We start from the raw sequence: 13,426 nt of genomic DNA, 5'->3' as shown, positions 1-13,426 counted from the left end.
ATCCTTTGACTGCTTCCTATGAAAAGTGGCAGTTTTATTTATGTTATCAATATTGCAAATATTCCATGGTAATTCCTTCATGTCCATTATTACCAGTTACATTCTTCAATTTAGGAATGTTAATCATTGTTAGTAGTGGTAGTTCTTGACTACAGGGTGTCATTCTTGTTGGTGGCTTGAAGATAAGCAGCAATGTTCAAAGAGGTGGAGGCAGCCACCTTGGCGGCCAAGGGGGAGTCCAGATGGTTGGGCGACCCTAAAGTGTTGGGGGGTTGGGGGTATCTCTTTGACATACATGCATACTTATATACTTTGTTGGTGTGTGTATGTTTGTTTATATATATATATATATATATATATATATATATATGAAAAATGGAAAATGCTGAGGTTAGCCCCCTAGCTCATATCAACATATGAGCCTAACGGCCCCGATTAAATCTGGGTTGATCTGACGTCCACGACTTCATTTCGTATTCGAATTTTAATTTCTTTTCTACAAATCCAAATAACTTGAAATTTTAGGCATCAATTCTTTTCATCAAGGCGCACCTAATAAAAATATTTTAAAAATAATTCGTAAAACATAAATTGACCAAAATACCCCCCGAAACTTTTCAGGGGTATTTTAGTCAATTTATTTATTACAAATTATTTTTTTGATATTTTTATTAGATTATCATATTTTTGAAGAATACACGCCTAAAATTTCAAATGATTTGGATTCGTAAAAAAAAATTAAAATTAAAATACGAAATGAGGTCGTGACCGTCAAATCGGTCGAGATTCAATCTGGGCTGTTGGGCTCATATGTCAATATTTTCCTATAATATATATATATATATATATATATATATATATATATATATATATATATATATAGTTATGTTCGGGCTTACGCGTCAAACAAATAGGTGTTTGGAGGGTGAGGGTTAAAGAAATTTCGTAGAAAAGAGGATATAGGAAAGTTTGGAAAGGGGTTAATTTGTATCATCTAGAGAGAGATTCATGAGGAGTAACGCCTGTGTGGGGGGGGGGGGGGGCGAGAGAGAGAGGGTACAACTTGGGGATATGTTTTTTGTATTCTACTTTCTTTTTGAGATGCTTGTTTTAAAAGGGGATGTGGGACGTCCTATCCGTAGACTTTGGTATTCTTTTGTAAAGAGGTTTCTTTAATGAAAGAAGAAAAAAATTGTTTCTTTTATTTGGCTTGAATTAAAACCACTAATTTTTCTCTATTACTGTTGATTTTGGCTAGTTCTAAGATCAAAAGAAGGCCGGATATAATTTTCGGGCTCCTTTTGCATCATTTGGTATCACAAAAAGGGTTAGCGACTACGATGACTAGTTGTGGTGGTTACAACTGTAGGAATGCCAAGCAAGACCAAATATACAAGAAATCGACAACTTGATAGAGATGGTTGAAAAATTGTCCCATAAGCGAGATTGCAACAACACACATCGAACAAGATGAGATCTACGGTGTTAGATCCATATTGTGCGAGTTCTTTTGGTGATCGGCATAAATTAGAGCGTGAGTCTGAATGGGAACGGCTTGATGTTACGCTCGATTGCGCTTATGGGTTCGATGCACGTGGCATCGACGGGAGCATGAATACAGAGAAAAGTTGGGTAACCGACAACCCTATATCGATGTGATTGGTGTCGGAGAGTAGATCGAAATCAGTGTAGAGACGATCATAGAAAGAATTTTACCTCATTTAGATCCACCCCTAAAGCAGGATCGTCCCAGGCTAGGAGACTGACACCTCCAACCAAGGGACTTGCTATCCCTACCACAAATATACGACTTGAGCATCACACAAGTAAATAGAGCAAAGTATGTGATTTCTTGATCAAAGAAAATTCTAAATTTGTCATTGGAGCGGTAGATGCATTGAAAGATACAAAAAACCCTTAGTCTAATGAGAAGAAGGGTAGAGTTAGTTATAGATCAATCTGCTGAAAGGAAGAGATGCTATGGGAGACGCACACCAAGGAATTGATGATAATTCCCTTTGGTGTCTCAGCTAGAGGGTTTATTATAGGGTGATACTCATCGAGTAGTGGATGTTATGTCCACCAAGGCATGGGCCAAGAATAGGTTGGTACCTTGTTTTGATGAAACTCTATTCTCTCTCTTCTTCCCTCAAAACCTAAGTCAAAGAAGACCAATATCAACACCTCTATTATGCAAAATTATGCAAGATCTGAGCACTTGCAAATAGGTCAAATGGTTTGTTCGAGCATTGTGAGAGAAGACTCATCCTCATTTGTGCTTGATGCTAGTGACATTGCACATACAAGGATGTAACATTTTTTGGTATGCACAAAATGTTATTTCTAGGATGCCTATGAGATGCACAGTATTTGGGCATCTTCCAATTGCAGAATTGTATATCAAAAGCATGAAGGATATAGAAGCAATTAGGCAAACACCGATCAATGCTCAGAGAAATGGGTTTAATTGAGGCATTTGTGCTGCCAATGCACTCTCATCAGCTTGTACCAAAGCTGATTAAATGCTCAAAATTGTGAGCTGTAGAGATGAAGGATCATGACAAGTTGTTTTATTGCTGCTACAATGTTGACAAGACAATGGGATGCACGTGATATTTGTTGGGAGCAGACCATCCTCAGTGATCTCATGCAGAAAATGCTTATATTTTTGTATAGATATGGATATTGTAAGTCTTCTATTATTCTTGTGCCCATTAATTCAATGTTGAGGGGTTTGTAAGCCCAAAGCCTTGCTAGGAGCATGATCATGTGGAGCCCAAGGGTTCAAAGGTACGCTAATTTTGAGCAGACGAAAGATGTAATCAAAGTTTCAAGGGAGATGAAAGAAAATAGGATTCAGTTTAATGAGTTCTTTTTTGAAGTTCTAATCCCTGCGTACTACTGCACTAAAAGCCCGCTTTGTGCGCAATTGCTCAGCCTTAGGCTCGGCTTCGGCATAACTTCGGTAGTCCTCTCCATACTGTGTGTCATTATTGTGAACTAAAGGAGAAAACTTTTATGTCTTTTAAGAGGATTGGCCACAGAGGATCAACCGTATGTGATGAAGTTTCAGATCTGGGGCTCAAGGATCTTTCTTAAATAACACTTGTGTTCTATTCTCTGGTGGATTTGGAGTTTGGACTGCGCTTGGGAAAAGGCTTCCTTGGTGCGAAGTCAAACTTCTTCGGCTGGAAGTGATTTTTTTTCTTCAGCGAGGCTAGTCGTTTTGATCCCTCAATCAGCAATGTATTCTCCACCATATATGCCAGATGAATGACCCTTCCAGGTGCATCACGATTGCTTCGTCTCATGCCTTACAAAGAAGGATTGTGTTGGGATGTAGGACTTCACCATAAGCTAAGGGAGGACATTCATGCCACAACAAGAACTCGAGACTTTTTTTTTTCCAACCCATGGAGTATGACGCAAATTGCATCTAGGATGTTCAAGAATAGGGCCGCTTAGAATTTTATTTTATTTTGTTTTTATAGGGGGTGTGGTTAGTCTTGTTTATTTTTTAATGATTGTTTGGATTAATTTTGAGGGATATCCATGTTGAGATTGAAAAGGGGTTTTTATTTTATGTCATGAGCAAATTAATGAGTTCTAGTTGGATGGATTTTCTTATTTGTCGGATTCCATGGTCCTATTTTGGTAGGGATTGTTAGCTAATTAAAAAGAGAAAGATGGGTGAGGGTTGATCACGTGAGGGTTAGAGAAATTTCTTAGAAAAGATGATCTAGGATAGAAAATAGGAAGGTTTGGAAGGGGGGGGGGGGGGGATGGAGAGAGATTTATGTGGAGAGAGAGAGGTTACAACTTGGGGGTATTTTTTTGTATTCAACTTTTCTTGTTGAGACGTTTGTATTAAAAGGGGAAGTAGACTTTGGTATTCTTTTGTAAAGAGGTTTCTTTAATGGAAGAAGAAAAAAATTGTTTCTTTTATTTGGCTGGAATTACCACTGCTAATTTTTCTTCATTGTTGTTGATGTTGGCTTGTTCTAAGATCGAAAGAAGGCCGGATTTAATTTTTGGGCTCCTTTCGCATCACTCGTTAAAAACTTAATGAATTTCATATGAATTTTTATGTAGTGGTCCTGCTAGATTATATATTCATAGATAATTACATATTAAAATATAAATAATACCTGATTTCTTTATTAATTTTTAAAAATAAATTTTATTATTCCTAGGTCTTTCTGTATAGATGTATAATCTGAGGGTTGAAACACATAATACAGGCCGGTTCACCTAAATCTACGTTTTTCAAGTGGACACCGCCCCTTCTAACTGGAAACGCCCAAATTTTGGTGTTAAGCAATTTTTTAAGGTATACTAGATTATATTATGCTGTATTATAATATAGCATATTACATTTTGTTAATAGGACAAAATGTCCTCACGTGAAGCTTATAAATTATTTTGCATTATTATATATAATATTATATTATATTATGTTGTATATTATATTTGAATTAAAAGAGTTTTCTTTTTTTCAAACCTCATGGTAGATGATATGGTCTTCTAATGTTATATTATACAATATAATAAACTTTTTCAGTGTTATATATATAATGTAGTATAAAAGAAAGAATATTTTATTATATATATCACATTATATATTATTTATGTAATCTTTTCATCTTATATATAAGTTAACAAATAATATTTGGTGAAATTGTTGTTGAAAGATTGTGACTTGTCATCATATAAGAGTTCGAAGCCATAAGTCATTGAAAGATTGTAAGTGACGTGTTATCATATAAGAGTTCGAAGTCATACAATAATTAAGAGACTTATGAGTCCTATCATTCTGCGATATATAGTACATTAGGTCTTTGTGATAAAATTTCATCAAACATATGGTTTAACACAATACTTTTTATTTTTAAATTTAGTCCTGTAGTACACAACCCCAATTTGTCTTTTTTATATAAGGCATACTTTATATCAAATAAACATAGGTAAAATTCCTGAATTACAAGAATTGCTGAAACTTTTCTCATTTACTGTAGTATCTATAAATGCATTAGAAAATTCCTTGAGCATGTCAAAATAGAAATATCTGAATTGTAATGCGCAAAACATGTGTATCCCTCGCATATATATATATATATATATATATATATATATATATAGAGAGAGAGAGAGAGAGAGAGAGAGAGAGAGAGAGAGAGAGAGAGAGAGAGAGAGAGAGAGAGACTTAACATCAAACACCTAGAGGTCATCTTTTTTTATTTCTTTCCTTATATGTAGACTTAGAGATAGCATATGCATCCATGTGTGTGAGAGTGAGGCCTCACACATTTAGAGGGCATGTTCATCTGTGTCTTCTTCGTATAGGTAGAGAGAGATAGAGATAGAGAGGCTCGTGTCGATCACTTGCAGGTCACCTTAATCTTTTTCTTCTTATATGATGAGAGAGAATATGGGTCCATATATGTGTTTATGTGTGTGTGTGTGAGAGAGATGCCTTGCATCGAAAACTTGGAGGCCATCTTCTTTTTCTACTTCTTATATATATATTGAGAGAGCGCATATGGGTCTGTGAGCTAGAGAGAGAATGGCCTTAACCATTTTTATATGCCCATGTTTTTTTTTATTTTTTTAAAGGGGCTTCATGTGTTTATTTATTTATTTCTATTTTATTTTTAATAGTGTGGCACTAGATACCCGTCTTGAGCCCTCCTAGGCCTAACATAGGCTTTTTACAAGCTGGGTGGCCGAATTTTTTAATACTGCTCGACAATCATGCTACATCTGTAGTTTATAGGGATCATAGTCCTACAGTTGCATGAACACCTTTGTGGTCTTTGGCAGTTCATAGGGGTAGGCTTTGGCCCTCGGGTTTGATGGTTTATGCAGAGTTTTGTCTTTGCGCAAGGGATTGCTATTTTTCATGCAAATATTTTTAAAAGTACTTATCCTATTGGGTTTTTTTGGGAGTGTTCTAGCTGTGGTGTTATGGGGTAGTGCAGTCCATATTCTTTATTTTGTTTTTATTTTTATTTTTCTTATAAGGCCACTTAGGTTCTCGTTCTCCCTCCAGGCCTCTGCCCCGATCCCATTAAGGACTTGCATTCCCAAAAAAACTGTTCTGATTGTAGTAGAGCAAGTATGCTTCTCCAAATTTTGTCTTTTTTAAAGGTTCTAATTATGCAGTCAGATGTGGAAAAAAGAAGCAATAAAAATAAGCAACATATCTAACAATGAGGATATTTTGAATAAGAAAAGCATAAAACAGAAGTTAATTTGATGGAAAATAGTTTTATTGCAATGCAGGGAAAAAAATTGGTAATAAATTTTTGGGAAAATATCTCCATACCCCCTATTTTTAGGTTTCATTTCACAATAGACCCGAGGATTTAAAAGATATCTTGAGGCATAAAAATTGTAGATTTTATTTCTTCTAACCCCCTGAGCTAATTTAAACTTGTTTTTTTAGGCCAAACTAATCTAAAACGACATGCCTTCTCTCTCTTGTGCCGATTACCCCTCTCACTCTCTCTCCCTCTTGTGCTCACTACGTCTCTCTTGCCTGTCAAAAGAACTCACGGCGTCCAAGCGCTTCAATTTCTCATTCCAACAAAACAAAATCTTTCACCCCTCTATTTGTCTGTTTTGGGAGATTGTTCATCAGTAAGGCCAAAAACCTCGTTTTAGATTAATTTGATTTCCCTTTCTATTGAAGGCTGAAAATAACTACTGAAAATTCTCAGAGAGAAAGTGCCTCTCTCTCTAAATTCTCTCATTCTTCTAAGTTCTAACAATTGAACCGGCACTGAGAGAGAGAAGGCATGGCTCAGTAATATCAAAACCCCAAAACCTACTAAAATTATTTCGACTTCCTCTGTATTGACAGCTGAAAATAAACTATGGAATGGGGCTTTGGTCACGCTACTAAGATTGGACCAAGCTTGCAAGATGAGAGAGAGATAGAGGACTTCAAAGCCCGGTTGGAATATGGTGGTTTGGGGAAATAGAGAGAGAGGTAATGGGGCACGAGATAGGGTAAATGGGGGGAGGGTTTTAAGGAGGTCGAGAGAGGGAGAGGTAATGGGCAAGAGAGACAGAGAGTTTTGGGGGCTACTGGTCTATGGTGGTTTGGGGAAAGAGAGAGGTAATGGGGGTAGAGAGAGAAAGAGGTTGGAAAAATGGGGAGGTAAAGAGAGAGGTGGACGCAGGAAGAGAGAGAAAGAGAGAAGTTTGGGGTATATAAGTGAAGAGAGAGAAAGGATTGAGTTTAGAAAGAGCATGTCTTTCTCACATTTGTTAAGGTTAAAAAATAGATTTAAAGTGGCCAGGGGGTTAGAAGATATCTTTTGAAACCTTGGGTTTATCAAGAAATGAAACCTAAAAATAGGAGATATGGAGGTATTTTTCTTAAAATTTTTTATTGCACCACTAAAATATTCATCCAGAGTATTTTATCATAGGATTGTTGAGCAAGCCTATTGTAATGGAAACCATTGCCGTAGTTTGTCAGCATTGTCTTCTATGGACGTAATCTTTTCTGATAAGTTTTACATAAACACATTTCCAACTACAGCATAAGTATGGCTTGGTAGTTGAAATGGAGGTCACATGCTACAATACGAATTGTGAGTAGTTGAGTTAGTCTTTTAATTATCTGATATTTGTGGCACAGGTTCATTTTTCTTTTTTTTGCTTCCAGGCTCATGTTAAAGGGAGATACAATTGATGTAAATGCAAATGCACTTGGATTTACCATAGAAAGTAATGGAGTTCGGATTCTAGAGCCTTTTGACGCATCTATATCATTTTCGAGGGTTTCTGGGAAGATGAATATTCACCTAGTTGTCTCAGACATATTTATGAATTTCTCCTTCAGCATATTACAGTTATTCATGGGGATTCAGGAAGACATTATGGCTTTTCTGAGGATGACATCAAGGAAGGCTACTGTCATCTGCACTCAATTTGATAGAATTGGGACAATTCAGAGTATGCTATTCCGTGTAGTATTCATGTAATATTGATCATTTAAGTAGCAATAATCATAGGATAGTGTTATTGTAGGATAGTCCATGCAACTACAACCCCACCTCAGAAGCCCAAGTTTTTGATGGATTAATTCATTTTCTTGACATCCACGATTAAGATCCTGCAAGAAAAAACAGAAAAAAAAAAAAGAAGAAAAATTTGGATCCCTAAAAAAGCACCATCTTGACTGCTCTCTCAACATTTGATCTCAAACTACCATTTTGGGATCCTGACTGGACCGTGCGTTTAAATTTCATGGATTTTGAGGTATGGTTGTAGTTGCTTGAAGCCCTGGATCGTGGTTATACAGAAACAGGACCCATTATTATATCATAATTGATATTAACTCCCGTGTAAGAGGTTTGACTTGCTACTATACCTTGTAGGTGACAAAAGAAACCAAACTTATGCCTTTTGGCGGCCGCGTGCTCCACCTGGCTTTGCTGTTCTTGGGGACTGCTTGACACCACTGTTAGACATCCAACCTTTTCTCTCTTTCTATTCATGGTTGATGAAAGCATTTAGATTTTGATACATGTCATTCCTGTGGCAGGGATAAACCACCATCAAAAGGAGTTCTTGCAGTAAACACCAGTTTTGCTAGAGTTAAAAGACCCATATCCTTTGAGCTTATTTGGTCCTCTCCTGCATCAGATGAGGTCTCTAATTCCCAAATACTTGAGCCTGCTAAGGCTCATGAGAAAGAATTCGGCTGCTCTGTTTGGTTCCCTGTTGCACCAGCAGGTTATGTCGCATTAGGCTGTGTGGTTTCATCTGGGAGAACTCAACCACCATTATCTTCTGCATTATGTATCCTTCAATGTTTAGTGTCACCTGGTTCTCTGAAGGATTGTGTAGTGTTCAGCTTTTTGGAACAGTATGAATCCGATTCCATGTTTGTGCTTTGCTTTGATTTCAGCTGTAAATCCTTTTCTAGCATTTATCGTGTGTGCTCCTCTGCTCTTTTGCAGGTACTTCGCAAATCTTGCATTTTGGCGAGTGGATAACTCTATAGGTTCATTTTTACCAGCAGATCCTTTAAATCTGAGAGCTAAAGGCAAACCTTATGAACTGCGGCATATGATTTTTGGCCACATTGAGGAGTCTTCTAAACCACCTAGTAGTCCAAAGGTTGGAGAGATTGTACATAAAAACAATGAATCTCGTATTCAGTCGCAGGGAGCAGCAACTGTGTCACCAGGCAGTTTGTTTGAGACTGTGGCGAGGTTTACTTTTATCTGGTGGAATAGAGGCAGTGGCTCAAGGAAGAAAATATCTATATGGCGTCCTATTGTTTCAGATGGTCTTGTTTATTTTGGGGATATTGCCATGAAAGGGTACAGAATATCCTCATATTCTCATTTATTTAAGAAATGCACATTTAACATTTGATATGAGGATTTCTTTATATAAAAATTACCAATGATTTGCATGACTTGGTTTATCAATATTGATGTAGGTATGAACCACCAAATTCCACTGTTGTACTTCGTGATACTGCTGATGAAGGCGTTCTAAAGGCCCCTTTAGATTTTCAGCAGGTAGGACATGTCAAGAAGCAGCGAGGTGTGGATACCATCACATTTTGGCTGCCTCAAGCTCCTCCAGGCTTCGTCTCTTTAGGATGTATTGCATGTAAAGGTGCACCTAAAAATGATGACTTCGGATCTTTAAGATGCATTCGTTCTGACCTCGTAACTGCTGGAGATCAATTTCCTGAAGAAAATATGTGGGATACAAGTGAGCTTAGACATGCTCCAGAACAATTTAGTTTATGGACACTTGATAACAAGGTCTCTTTCTATTTCTCTGCCTCTTGCTCATCTCTGCATATGTTGGGCATAAATCCTTGATTGAAATGTTTCTAACCATGCCCTGCAGCTGGGTACGTTCTTGGTTCGAAATGGTTTAAAAAAACCTCCAAAAAGGTTTGCCTTAAAGCTTGCAGATCCATATTCATCTTCTCAATCAGATGACACTATGATTGATGCAGAAATAAAAAGGATTGCTGCTTCCCTTTTTGATGATTTTGGTGGGCTGGTAAGGAAGCTAAATTGATCATGTTCCTTTCCCTTTTAGTTTATCTGTTCAAGAAACAGGAAAGGATCTTATACATACTGCTAGAAGAAATTCAACTGACCACTTAATGAAATATTTGCTGATGTTAATTTCTGCAGATGGTTCCATTGTTCAATATCTCTTTTAGTGGCATCACGTTTGGTTTGCATGGAAGATCTGACAATCTGAATTCAACTTTTAACTTCTCATTGCTTTCAAGATCATATAATGATAGATATGATAGTTGGGAGCCTCTTGTGGAACCAACAGATGGCTTTGTGAGGTGAATTTCTGAAACATGCTCACTCACCGCTTTGAATTATCTTTTAACCTAATGTGTCCTGGAAGCTCTTGATAGGGGTTTGAAGGTAAGACCTGCTCTCTCATATAATGCATCATGCATCTTTTAGGAGAACTCCGCAGGTCAATGTTGTCAGACTCGCTTCGGAGTCTTCTTCGGTTTGGTGGGAAAAATAAAGCAATTCGGTGCTTTGGCCGATTCAGGGAAAGACTTAGGACTTTTTTTTTTTAAATTTAATATAAATAAATTTGATATTTGTATATATAATATATAAAAATAATGGAAAAAATTCAAAATAAAGATTTCAAAAAAATTACTTTTATATAGATATTTCTTTGCTTCGGCCGAATCGTCCCGAAGCAGACCTGAATTGGACTAAAGCAGCCCGAAGCGGAACCGAATCTGACCACAAAGCGGCAACAGCAGGCGTCGCTTTGCTTCGGTCTAGGCCTAAAATCCGAGGGCTTCGGCCTCTTTGGCCGAAGCGAAGCTAATTTGACAACACTGTCGCAGGTCTTGGATCTTTCTTATTTGTATTTAGCTTTGTCGGATACTTGTCCAATGAATTACATTCTTCTTCGGCACAGAATTACGTTCTTCTTCAGCACAGTCTCCATGTGTGACAGCAATGCCAGCATTGTGAGAATAATATCATGCATGGTTCATCTTATTGATTTTTCTGTTCCTTAGGCTTTGCCACTTCAGTCTAATGATGGATATCTAGTGTATATGCAGGAGGTCAAGTGTTCAAATCTTGAAGTTTGTCCCAAAACAATGCCATGCTTTATATACATTTATATATAAAACATGACTTTCTAATGTTGTAGGTATGTCCATACATGCCCTTACCAAGGTTTCTATGCAGATATCAGTATGATCAGAGGACACCAGGTGCACCCTCACAGCTAAGCTTGACATCGACAAGAGATCTAAATTTGAATCTTTCAGTGTCCAATATGAACATGCTTTTGCAAGCATATGCAAGTTGGAATAATCTAAGTCAATTCCATGAATCCTACAAAAAGAAGGTGGGCCATGTTTTATCTAGCTTATGAGTTTCATGTTTTAATGTTGGCTTACAGCACGTGCTAGGTTGCGTATCATGCTCATTCCCTTGAATGGCAAGTTGGGTCCTGTAACAGTGGGCCAGGCTGAATCTGAAACCAAGACCCTTTTAAAGTAATTGATGTGGGTGAATTCATTTGGATGATGACACAGACATGGACTCAGATTTATCAGAGAAATAATAAATTCAATCTTGCTAATAATGAATATTGATAACTAAGTGAACTAAATATGATAAAATCATATGCAGGGAATGAGTTGGCAGATGGTTTTCATTGTAATATGATTTTCCTTTCCTGATATGTGGAAATTTTCTGTTGTGATTCCTCTTCTAGATCCAGATTGTTCTGTTCTTCCTTTCCAAATAGAGGAATTGGGCTATCCATGGTGGAAATTGGACTCATTGTACTAACATGGACAAGGCTCGATTCTATCAAAGTAAAAGTTCCAGCTAATTATAGAAAAGAAGAAATTGTTCTTTAAGGATTTTTTGTTTCTTAAAGGTCTAGATTTTATGATTTTTCTTTCTTCTGGATTTTATGTTTATTAGATCTCTTCGTAGGGGTCACTTGTTGATTGGTTTTATGTTCAATTATATTAAATATTCAGCTGAATTCCCCCCCCCCCCCTGAATTTACCGAATAAACTTCTATGGGATCAGCTTGAATTCTTTCTAAGCACTCTGAATTGTATAATGCTTTTCTAACTACTGAAAACCATTTTGTTATCTTTATACGATTTTGCAGCGATCAATTTCCGCAGTCATTGATGGAAGATCTGTCATTGACATCCATCAAAAGAAAAATTATTACATTGTACCACAAAACAAACTTGGTCAAGACATATTCCTGCGCATTAATGAAAAGGGAAGATCATATATTATTAGGCTGCTATCTGGTGGTACTGTGACTGTAAAGGTTCCAGCTGCGAAAGACATACTAGACTCAACCTTGAGGGATAACATAAATGGGCGAGCTCGGAAGATGGTGACAGTTGTCATCGCGGATGGAGAGGTTTGATTGTCCATTTTCAAATTAATTGTATCTAATGTCCTGTGTATGTGCTAGCTATACCAACTTGGTAATTTGGGTGCTTGTTTTTTTCTTGCAATAATGCAGCTACCCAGTTTTGATGGAATAGCTTCTCATCAATACATGGTTGCTGTTCGAATCTTCCCTAAAGAATACATATCAAATGAGTCTATGAATCGGCAATGTGCACGCACTTGTTGTGTTAATTCAGAACATATTTTGCCTTCTGGAAATGCCATTGTGAGCTGGGGAGAAGTTTTTTTCTTTAAAGTTGAATCTTTGGTATGTTCAACACTGATTGCTAATTTCATTTGTTTATCTAAAGTTGTTTTTTGGCCAACTACAGGAAGTTGCTAGAGATGTAACATAGTGGCTTGCTTATTGATAGATCAGAGATCCAGATTTCTTCCTCTTAGACACTTGAGTACATTATTAGAGAGTATTGAAGGCATGCTATATTTTGGGGCATTATTACCCATTATTGAAATATGTGCATATATGACCCATTATTGGGCCTCATGATAAATAAACTGATCATCAGTTCTCTTTTTTCATGAAGATTCTAGATCTAGGCAGACTATATATTATTTCTTTCAATAGACTTAAATATTCGAATTTTCTTCCTACAAATACTCCTACATGCAGTAACTTTCTTTAACTGTATCCACTTCTCAGGATTCTTTCATGATAGAGTTCATGGTCACTGATTTGGGAAAAGGTATGGCATTTGATATTGTTATATATTTGGTAGTTCTATCTAAAATGCTGATGATGCACTTAGTTTGAGGTTAATTGGTCACCTTTTGGCTTGGTTTTCATATAATGTTTCTTTTGGCAGGTGAACCTGTAGGAATATACTCATCTTCGTTAAGGGAGATGGTTAGCATGTTCCATATGAAATCAAACTCTTTTGAGTCCAAAAGCAAATTTGCTTGGATCGATCTTGCACCAGTAAGAGACACTCTGT

At 36.9% G+C, this 13,426-nt stretch overlaps 1 protein-coding gene across 5 annotated transcripts in view; it reads left to right on the top strand.

Annotated features, from left to right (window-relative positions):
* LOC18443778 (pleckstrin homology (PH) domain-containing protein) overlaps positions 1-13,426 on the top strand; it is a 58,734-nt gene that overhangs the window by 26,954 nt on the left and 18,354 nt on the right. For 2 of the 5 annotated variants that reach the window (XM_088861074.1, XM_088861075.1), the window contains 12 exons: positions 7,649-7,965; positions 8,391-8,475; positions 8,558-8,881; positions 8,976-9,341; positions 9,464-9,797; positions 9,886-10,044; positions 10,182-10,345; positions 11,229-11,391; positions 12,175-12,441; positions 12,547-12,741; positions 13,135-13,177; positions 13,298-13,410. In XM_088861074.1, the coding sequence (XP_088717200.1) occupies positions 7,649-7,965; positions 8,391-8,475; positions 8,558-8,881; positions 8,976-9,341; positions 9,464-9,797; positions 9,886-10,044; positions 10,182-10,345; positions 11,229-11,391; positions 12,175-12,441; positions 12,547-12,741; positions 13,135-13,177; positions 13,298-13,410 (2,530 nt within the window). Of the gene's footprint in view, positions 1-7,648; positions 7,966-8,390; positions 8,476-8,557; positions 8,882-8,975; positions 9,342-9,463; positions 9,798-9,885; positions 10,045-10,181; positions 10,346-11,228; positions 11,392-11,763; positions 11,867-12,174; positions 12,442-12,546; positions 12,742-13,134; positions 13,178-13,297; positions 13,411-13,426 lie in introns of those variants that run through there. The other 3 variants (XM_020673277.2, XR_016051428.1, XR_016051427.1) reach the window with 3 other exon arrangements.

The sequence above is a fragment of the Amborella trichopoda genome, chromosome 3, assembly GCF_054954075.1.
Source record: "Amborella trichopoda isolate Santa Cruz 75 chromosome 3, AtrichopodaSantaCruz75HAP2 v2.0, whole genome shotgun sequence".
In the NCBI taxonomy this organism is placed as follows: domain Eukaryota; kingdom Viridiplantae; phylum Streptophyta; class Magnoliopsida; order Amborellales; family Amborellaceae; genus Amborella; species Amborella trichopoda.
The sequence above is the reverse complement of the archived record's forward strand: the minus strand, read 5'-3'. Positions and strand labels throughout refer to the sequence as shown.